Source organism: Bactrocera neohumeralis, chromosome 2, assembly GCF_024586455.1.
Source record: "Bactrocera neohumeralis isolate Rockhampton chromosome 2, APGP_CSIRO_Bneo_wtdbg2-racon-allhic-juicebox.fasta_v2, whole genome shotgun sequence".
Taxonomy (NCBI): domain Eukaryota; kingdom Metazoa; phylum Arthropoda; class Insecta; order Diptera; family Tephritidae; genus Bactrocera; species Bactrocera neohumeralis.
In genome coordinates, this window is record NC_065919.1 from 49,763,699 (window position 1) to 49,772,753 (window position 9,055).

A 9,055-nucleotide genomic window follows, 5' to 3' on the forward strand; every position below is an offset into this window, starting at 1 on the left:
TGAGCGTATAAAATTTTGTTGAATTTATGATTGAAAAGCTCTTCGAATCAATGGATTTCGCCACGAACGTCTATACAAGCAAAACTTATTTTGCTAATAATTTATTAATTTATTATGAGTCTTTAAATATTTTCAGACTTCATTTAGTTTATTTCATTATTAGAAAAACTTTAAGGTATTAAATTAAACAAACATAATTACCGTTCGATTCTGTACTGTGATACAGTCTGAAGTCTCTAAATTTGAGATTTTAAGGTAGGGATAATTTTTGAGACTTGAGACGATTTGGCTATTCTGTAAGTGACAGTCACAAAATCTATTACATTTCATTATTCAGAGATGTTTTTACACTTGAATGCGAATAAATATGTCGATAACAAATATTAAATTTTTTATAACATAGTGAAAAAACATAATTATCAATAAAAATAAAAATATATGTTGACTTTAACATATACGAAATTTATGTAAAATTTATTTTTTTTACCATTTCGTGTTTGAGTCGCTTACAAAATATAAAAAACGACAATAGATTAATATCTGTGATGATCTCTATTCAGTGTATTCAAAATGGCAGACAAGAGTTCTTTTTAGTTTTGTGACCTGCTAACTATTAGGTCTCAAATTTGAGGCAATATTTTGAGGCTAACGCCAGAGACTGTTTAGTGAATAGTAACTAGTCACAAATTGAGACTTTACCTTAAAATGTCTCAATTAGTGACTAGAAACTGGTTACAGAATCCCGCTATTAAACTATTTAAATAGCCGGGCTCCATAAATAACAATAAATTGGCAACATTATTCTGAAGAAGAAATGGGAGGAAATGTGGTTGGCGATAGTAAAGAATAACAAAAGTAAACAAACAAATTTATAAACAATTGTATAAAATGTATGCCGCAGCCGACGAAGAATATTTTTGTAATTATAATAGTAGCAACAATACTGAAAGTATTTTACCAACAGTGGAACTGATGGTAAATTTTCGTTTGGATGGTGAACGTATGAAGAAGCCTTGCATTATGTGTGCCGAGAAGATTGCATTCAAAGGACTGCTTGTAAGTTTTAAAATATCGAAAACAAATTGTTTCCAACAAAAATATATCAATTACAGCAATTACGGTTGACGGAGAAAAGTGATCAACGTCGCATGTACATTACAACGGTGGATGGTTGTTCATTTAATGAATTGAAACAAGATCAGTCATTGCATGTAACATTTGCTGGTTTCATAGAGAATCTGGCAAGAATGCTTCAAGACTGTAGGTCGGGAAAGCTTGAGTTAGCATTGGTACAAAAACAGTGCAACTCTGTAGATGAATCCGTTGGCTATCAGTTGCAATTTATTGAAATGCGTAGTTTTAAGAATCTCATCCATTTATGTCTACCTAGTCGTATTGCCCCCTTGAATGTTGTACTATTCTATATGAGCAGCAGGTTTGATGTCATACAGGTAATGTGGTATTTTTTTATTTGGTTGCTACAGTTTGTTAAATCTACTTATATTTCTAACTCATTAGAAACGAACTCAGTCACAAGAAAATCAAATACAAGCCTTGCAACAAGAAGTCGACATGCATTTGCGCACTATTGACCAGTTAAATGCAGAAAATGGGAAGCTGAGGGAGAATTTGGTAGATAACTCAAGAAATTTAAATCAACGCCACACCGAAGAGTTGAAACATTTGCAAGAAAATTTGCGTAAAACAGCGGAACAGAAACACATCGAAAATGAACGTTGCCAAAATAAAATTACGGCATTACAATTGCAAATAGATAAGTTAATTTCTGACAAAAATAGTATGCAAGCAGAAAAAATGTGAGTTATAAATTTGACATTAAATGAAAATAGACAATTTATATATGAATTTTACTGAAAAAAATCTGTCATTAACAATATCAATTTTTTTATTTTAGTAAAGAGCAAAAACACATTGAGATTCTAAAGGAAGAATTATCTAGCGCTAAATCACAGAGTTCAACGCTTAAAGAACAAATTGAAAGGTTGCACGTAGAAATATCATCTTTAAAGAATACCGAGCGCAAAAACGAGATGCATTTAGTGGATGCTCGAAATCATATTTCGGAGCTTCAAGAAAAAATTAAAAAATATGACAAAGCCAAGGTAACATATAGAGCGATATATGTATTTAAAAACTTTTAATAATTAACTGTTTCGTTAGGCTGATGTTGTCGCTGAACTTGAGGCGGAGAAGAAAATTTCACAAGCAAAACGAAAAGCACTCGAAATGGCCGCAGAAGAAATATCTAAGGCAAATGAGATCATTTTAAAACAAACACAAGAACTTATAAAACTCAAAAAGACTGTTAGTTGGCGAACCGAGGTTGCACTTCAACAGGAGAAAGCAATCGGAGATAAAGATAAACTACTGCAATTGCGAGAAAAAGAGTTGTCGCAAGCACGGACCACTATCGAAGCTTTGCGCGAAGAAATACCACAGCAACTGGATTCTATGCGAAAATTTGCTAATACACTGGAACGAAAGTATAGTGAACGTAAGTTGTCATATTTGTTGTATTTTGCTTTCATAAAAAAGTATTTTTGTAGAAATCAATGCATTGCGCGATAAATTAAGTTCAACTGGAAAAGAGAATATACCACAACATGTATCAACCACACCACTGACCTCTACCCTTCGCAAATGATTGACTATTGGTTATTTCTATTTGCAATTTAATACCCACCATAATTTTGTACAAGTTTTGTTATTTAATACAATTTTATATAATAAATAAAAAAACAAAATTTATATTTGAAATACTAACTAGTCATCGTCGCCCACAGCGGTCTCACCAGCGTGTGCTGTGCCAACATTAACAGCTTGAAAGAATTCTTGGTCGGACTGGTTTTTCTTTAATCGTTCTCGTATTAACTCTGCAATTGCCTTTTGTGTTCGCCGTTCCAACCGTTCTAATTTTTTTGCCACATCACGTTTTAAATCCCAGTCAGGTTTTCTAGGTGCCAAATTTGCTATATCAATTTCGTCAATAACCATAGGTTGCCGCAAAATTTCGAGTTGATCTTCCACAGCTTTTTCAATGTCACCAGATGGTTCTTGCTCTAAAATTTCACCTTCAGTATTTTCGTTTTGAGGTTTATAACTTCTGAAAACGGGTCTGCACAAATAAAGCTTATCAATGTACGTCTTATTATTAAGTTAAGCCATTTAGAAAAAGGTTGCATACTTAGGAAGTTTTTCTGCTCCTTCGCTGTTTGTGTCTTTATCAGTTTTATTTGCTTTCTCTCGCAATTGCCTCAAACGTTCCTTACGCTTTAGAGACTCTTCTGATAATTTACCTAATTTATTTTCGTCGATTTCCATGTTTTGGGAATTGAAATGAGAAAACAATAATAACGTGCTAAATAAAATAATAATAAATTGTTTATACTGATTGACATTTACGATCGTATCAGTGCTGCCAAATTAGAATATAAATGAACTGTTCTCACTCTGATGCTGCCATTTTTTGCACAGTTGTGCACTTGTAAAGTAATCAAATTCGTTCAAGTTGGTGGAGTTCTTGTTGCGATTTGCGCTCAAGTTTATTTTCATAACAGAGATATTAATGATTATTAATAATGAAATATCACAGCTTGTGGCTTTTTGTTATATTTCTATGTGCCGGTTACAATAATCAATGGGTGCAGAGCACACAGGATGAAGATAGCTGGATCGATCCCGATGCTTGGGGACGTGAAGAATATCTTCAAAATCCTCAACAGAGTAAAAATAAATATCAAAGTGATGAATCCACGGTAGACTCGAAATGCCCCGTATGTAAGGACGGCAACCATAGTGAAGAAGCCGTCGCACTGATGTATTATAAAAGACTCATTGCGTACTTATTTAATAGCGACTTTTTCAAGGTGCGTCATTAATTACACAAATATTTGGTAGTTACAGATATAGATGTAAGTAGATGATGACATCATAGCCCCACACGCAAGCCGGCATTTGGCAATGTGTTACAGTTTATGCACATGTTTTCGTTTATTTTATTGTATTTTTATACCTTCCTATTTAGCATGATGACTTAACTGGAGAATTGACTCGTCCATTAATATTCACTGCTCTGCCAGCTCAGTTAGAACAGCTCAAAAACTTAAATGACCCACGCGATTTGGATATGATTTTATCAAAAATTCTGTCAAAGGCAAGAGTGCCTACTCAAACAGATTATTATAATTTTGTTAAAAAAAACATAGCAAATGGTAAAAGTTTTTTTGCCCTTATTTGGGATATCATCAAGGATTTGGGACAGTTATTGAAAGTTTCCGAGGTGAGTGAGCTTACCGTTTCATATCCTACATATTGATATGGTTGTAAATTCTCCATATGGAATGTTGTTTGCTATTTTAGATTTTACATGAAATTGCATATTCACTGTAGAAATAGAAAATTATACATACAACATTAAATGTCTCATGTTTATTTCGTTTATTTTCAAGGTGCAATTTTTACTTGGAGCTGGTGGTTTGCTACTGATTGGTTGGTATTGTCATCGAAAATATAGCATCGGCATTATTGCAATGATTGTCGGAGCCGTTGTGTGCTTTGGATATTTCCACACGTATTTGGAATGTAATCGCGTAAGTATTTCATATTTTCATCGTTCATCTCAATAACTAATTATTGAAAACTTATAGAAATTGGAAGCTGAACGTTTATTAGAAATGCTTGCACGTCATGAGCAGTTAGCACCGCAAGAACCCCGATGGTACACGCCCATCGTAAGATTTTTTACTTTCAGCGAGCAACAGGCCCAAAAGACCAAAAAGGAATATATCAAGTTTGTATTCGTTTATTAATTGTACATTATTGAAATTAACTATATTTATTTTTAACTAGACAAGCAAGTCAATTAAATTTGAATTTCTGTCGACCCGATCATGTGTTTCTTCTGTATGTCAATGACTTGTTCTTAAAGCAACTATCATTTCTAATAGACAAATCTATTGAAACAATGGAAACACTTCGAAGTAATTGCCCACTTTATAACGCTATGCACAATTAATAAAAAAAGTAATAATAATTATAATTACAGACAGTTTGAGCTTCCCATTCAATTATATAGCCGGCGGAATGCTAGTGTTCCTTATTGGCTATTTTGTAAAATTGACATTCAAGTATATTCTAAGTCCACGTGCTTGGTACGGCGTATGGCAGCAACATGAGTACACAACGCATCGCGGTGGCCTCCCTGCAAGCACAGGTACGGCACTTCATGAAGACCGTATTTCTGGTGAAAATTTAAGAATACTTTTGAACGCCATTAGCGGCGCGACGTCGTCGAACCAGATTTCGATCAGCAATACAACCGCCACGGCGGCTTTAACACCAGCAACCGAGCAGGGTTCTGGTGTGCAGGAAGTACTGGCGTCATTAGAAAACGGTAGCGCTGATACAGCCTCTGACTCTTCAATGTCCGAGAAGTTAGCGAAATCAAAGGAAAACTCCCCACAGAAGCAAACAGATAAAAGCGCTAACAATAATGCAACGGCAAAGCAGCAGGATGTGTCGAAGAGCGCTGAAAAAGCCCATGATATAAAGTTGGAAGAACATATTGGATGAGGAAGCGTAACAAGCGTAGTACTGCTAACATTTATTTTTATATAATAATATAATTTATTTATTTTTTTTTAATTTATCACTTTTTCCTAGTAGCGCTGTGTGTGAACAATTTAACACAACGCTTATTGGTTTACAGTTAAACGCAATGTAGTTATACACCATTTCAAAATGCAAAAGCGAAGCTTGTTAAATATTATAATTTTAACTTAGAGAGTAAAGTACGTTATTTATGTTCTAAGATACAAGCAGGCAACTAGTAATTATGGCAGGAAACAATGTGATATGGATTGAAAATAATACTGTTAAAATTTACTTTTTTATACATATATTTCTGCACAAAAGTTGTAAACGATTTCAACTACATATAAAAAGTAAAAATAATTATGCAACATTAAAAGAACTACAAATGGCTTGCGACCAAAAAGCAAAAATGTTTGTGTGTATTAATTACCTTTTCGAATATTTTGCTGTGCTAAATAGCTATTACAATGAAATAAGAAAAATGCGTCAATTATTTTTAATTGGATTATTGGATTTTTATTTCAACTATTATTTTTAAAGTTGTTTGTTACAATATATATTATATAAGTATAATATAATATATATAAATACATATATTATAATTCGTATTAGTGTAAAGCTATGTCTAGCATTTGTGTGTAGTATGTTTATGTTTATTATTAGCTCAAACAAGTACAATACATACCGTCATTCTCGCTTACTGCTATTGGTCACTGCATTCTCAACAAATGCATACATATATCTTGTAATCTTGTATAAGTGTCGACTCTTAATGTTATATATTTGCTACGTATAAGTTATGTTTAACTTAATTAATTGTTTGAGTACTTAAATTCATTCATTTCGAAATTTCGAAATAAGCAGCTAATATGCTTAACTTTTTTATCTCTGTACAGCAGCTTGCGAAAAAAATTTTATTATATATGTATGTATGTGAATGTGCTAGTATTGTATCTATATATGCTGAAGCGCACTTGTTTTATACATTTGCAAAATTTACTTAGTAAAATGAATATGCAAAAGTGACATGAAGTGCGGTTAGGGCAAAGTAAACGCATAAAGTAGCTATATATATGTATATTTAAAAAATGTTATGTAATCAGTTTTTTATCGAAAAAAATTAAACATAAAATGTCAAACTTTATCATTTGTATATGCATTTTTGTGAGTTATTATCTCTGTCTGTTTTGCCGTCTATTACGTTAACGCTTTTATTTATAATCTATATAATTTTTATTTGTTTTAATACATGCATTTGTATATATATATAATATAATTTACGCAATTTATAAGTATAAACTAAGTTTCTATTTATTCGTTGTATTTTTACAAAAACACGGTGTATGACGTCGGTCATCGGCGCATTTGACCGCTTCGAGTTCAACTTTTTTGTTGCTTGATCAACATAATTGTAACATAACTGCACACAAAGAGGCCTTTACATTGCATTGCGGCATTTTTAATTAACTTCAGTTACGTAAACATTTAGCGAATTTATAAAGTATTCTTTTTTCGCCAGACGCCAGTGCATACGGATTAACTACTATCAGACACATATTTATTTACATATTTGAACCAACTAAACACAGCTTTTGCTAAGCAGTTTTCGAATTTGTTAATTTGTTTAAAGTTATTGTAACAGTATAAATGTAATGCGAATTTGTTAACATAAAACAATTTAAATGAAATAAATAACACAAACCGAAACCTTTGTGGTAGCTGGTTTCGAAGCTCAGACTTTATTATAATTCATTTAAGTTTGCTTGAGTGGTTGTAAAGGCGCCAAAAGTTAGCGCTTTAAAGATTGCACTTAGCAACAGTTACAGTTCCGGTTGACGGCGCTGGTTGGAATACCGTTAGTAGATAATAGAAATTACGATATAATTTTTCGACGCATTCGAAGGCTTAGCTTCTTTCATTTTATACCAAAAAGCCGATCGCTTACTTAATTTAAAAATGTGCTAGCTTATAAATAGCACGAAATTTTGCATGCTGACTTTGCGCATGCGTACAGCCTTGAGAGTTTTTACGGCCGTAACTCAAATTTAAGCTATGACCTTAGAAAATATTATGCATGTATTAGAGAATTCTCTGTTAAATATTAACAAAATTACAATTAAAAAAATTATAGCAGAACTTTAAGTAACTGTTTTTAGTATCGAAACATTTTTAATATTTAATTTAATGTTTGAATCGAAGTAATAAAAGTAATACAACAAGAAACAAATGCATTTTTAAAAGAAAAATGTATGCTGAATTGAAATATTAATGTTCGGTGCATTGACGTCAGGGTTGCCAATTTTTTAATTTAAAAATTTGGGAGTAAAAATTAAATTTTTATTTTTTAATACCGGTGTTGAGATCAAAACTTCAATTATTAAATATTATTATTATTTTTAAAATTATTTTTTAATACCGCTTTTGGATTTTTTTAATTCAAAATGTGTTTTTTGTTTTTTAATGCCGTATTTGGAATTACAAAAAAAAAAAATAATTCAAATATTAATTCAATAATTTTTTTAGTGCAGTATTTGCAACCCTGATAGGCATAACCTCAAAATTAGTATCAAATGGTAATAATAATAAAGTTTAATTCGAAATAAGGATTTCAACTTTAAATTATATTACTTTTTAAAGTACTTCATTAACACCGTATTTTTTTAAGAAAATAATTTTTTTTTAGCATTAATTACGAAATATTTTTGTACATATGTATGTACATATATTCTTTTGCAGTGACAATTTAATGTAAATATTGGTTTACTAGGTAATGAAATCAAGTTTTTTATATTTTTGTGAAGCAGTTTGTGTATATACATAAATGTAAAGAATTGAAGCTAAGCTTTTGGTTTTCAATATATTTTATATATACGTTTTGGTAATATTTTTTATTAATACTAATTTTTTGCTAGTTATATTTATTAATATAATTATTTTTTTATTAAATTTATTTAACGATAATTTTCGCTATTTAATGACATGATAATTTTATTTATTTATTTATATTTTATTTTATTAATATTATTTTTTTTGAATTTTTGATCAAATTAATAATAATTTAATTTTTATTATTTTAAATTTATTTGTTTATCTCTTTTTGTTTTAATTTTTTTTAATCAGATTTTTAAACATGGTTTTTTGTTAAATTTATTTATTAACAATTTATTTATTATTTTTTTATTTTATTTATTAATTTATTTTTAATTTAATTTCCTATTTCTTATTATTATTTTTAATTTTTGATTAAATTAATAATAATTAATTATTTATTATTTTATATTTTTTATTAATCACTTTTTGTTTTATTTTTTTTTTGAATAAGTTGTTGTTTAATTTTTCGTTAATTTTATTTATCATTATATTTTTTTATTATTATTTATTATTTTTAGTTTTTATCTTTTTTTGTTAATATTATTTATTATTGATATATTTTTTTGGTATT

At 30.1% G+C, this 9,055-nt stretch overlaps 3 protein-coding genes across 3 annotated transcripts; 2 read left to right on the top strand and 1 right to left on the bottom strand.

Moving 5' to 3' along the window:
- Positions 1-496: 496 nt before the first annotated feature.
- On the top strand, positions 497-2,778 carry LOC126750961 (spindle assembly abnormal protein 6 homolog). The gene is made up of 6 exons (XM_050460828.1): positions 497-1,056; positions 1,113-1,451; positions 1,519-1,817; positions 1,916-2,123; positions 2,182-2,515; positions 2,568-2,778. The coding sequence occupies exons 1-6, from the start codon at positions 889-891 to the stop codon at positions 2,663-2,665; spliced, it is 1,446 nt and encodes a 481-aa protein (XP_050316785.1). The 5' UTR covers positions 497-888; the 3' UTR covers positions 2,666-2,778.
- LOC126751006 (coiled-coil domain-containing protein 12) lies at positions 2,710-3,413 on the bottom strand. Its single transcript, XM_050460900.1, has 2 exons — positions 3,206-3,413; positions 2,710-3,136 (listed from the first exon to the last, which is right to left on the bottom strand). Exons 1-2 carry the CDS (start codon positions 3,340-3,342, stop codon positions 2,785-2,787), a joined length of 489 nt encoding a protein of 162 aa, XP_050316857.1. The 5' UTR covers positions 3,343-3,413; the 3' UTR covers positions 2,710-2,784.
- Positions 3,414-3,497: 84 nt separating this feature from the next.
- Positions 3,498-7,348, top strand: LOC126750959 (uncharacterized). Its single transcript, XM_050460823.1, has 6 exons — positions 3,498-3,887; positions 4,046-4,300; positions 4,470-4,610; positions 4,668-4,810; positions 4,870-5,000; positions 5,066-7,348. The coding sequence occupies exons 1-6, from the start codon at positions 3,600-3,602 to the stop codon at positions 5,590-5,592; spliced, it is 1,485 nt and encodes a 494-aa protein (XP_050316780.1). The 5' UTR covers positions 3,498-3,599; the 3' UTR covers positions 5,593-7,348.
- The last annotated feature ends 1,707 nt before the right edge of the window (positions 7,349-9,055 follow it).

Bases quoted from the DNA above. Each gene is read 5' to 3' on its own strand.
- LOC126750961 (XM_050460828.1), top strand. From the start codon at position 889: ATGTATGCCGCAGCCGACGAAGAATATTTTTGTAATTATAATAGTAGC. The intron at 1,452-1,518 runs GTAATGTGGTAT...CTAACTCATTAG, and splicing joins GCAGGTTTGATGTCATACAG to AAACGAACTCAGTCACAAGA. The intron at 2,124-2,181 runs GTAACATATAGA...CTGTTTCGTTAG, and splicing joins AAAAATATGACAAAGCCAAG to GCTGATGTTGTCGCTGAACT.
- LOC126750959 (XM_050460823.1), top strand. From the start codon at position 3,600: ATGAAATATCACAGCTTGTGGCTTTTTGTTATATTTCTATGTGCCGGT. The intron at 4,301-4,469 runs GTGAGTGAGCTT...TTTATTTTCAAG, and splicing joins AGTTATTGAAAGTTTCCGAG to GTGCAATTTTTACTTGGAGC. The intron at 5,001-5,065 runs GTAATTGCCCAC...TTATAATTACAG, and splicing joins AACAATGGAAACACTTCGAA to ACAGTTTGAGCTTCCCATTC.
- LOC126751006 (XM_050460900.1), bottom strand. From the start codon at position 3,342: ATGGAAATCGACGAAAATAAATTAGGTAAATTATCAGAAGAGTCTCTA. The intron at 3,137-3,205 runs GTATGCAACCTT...TTATTTGTGCAG, and splicing joins GGAGCAGAAAAACTTCCTAA to ACCCGTTTTCAGAAGTTATA.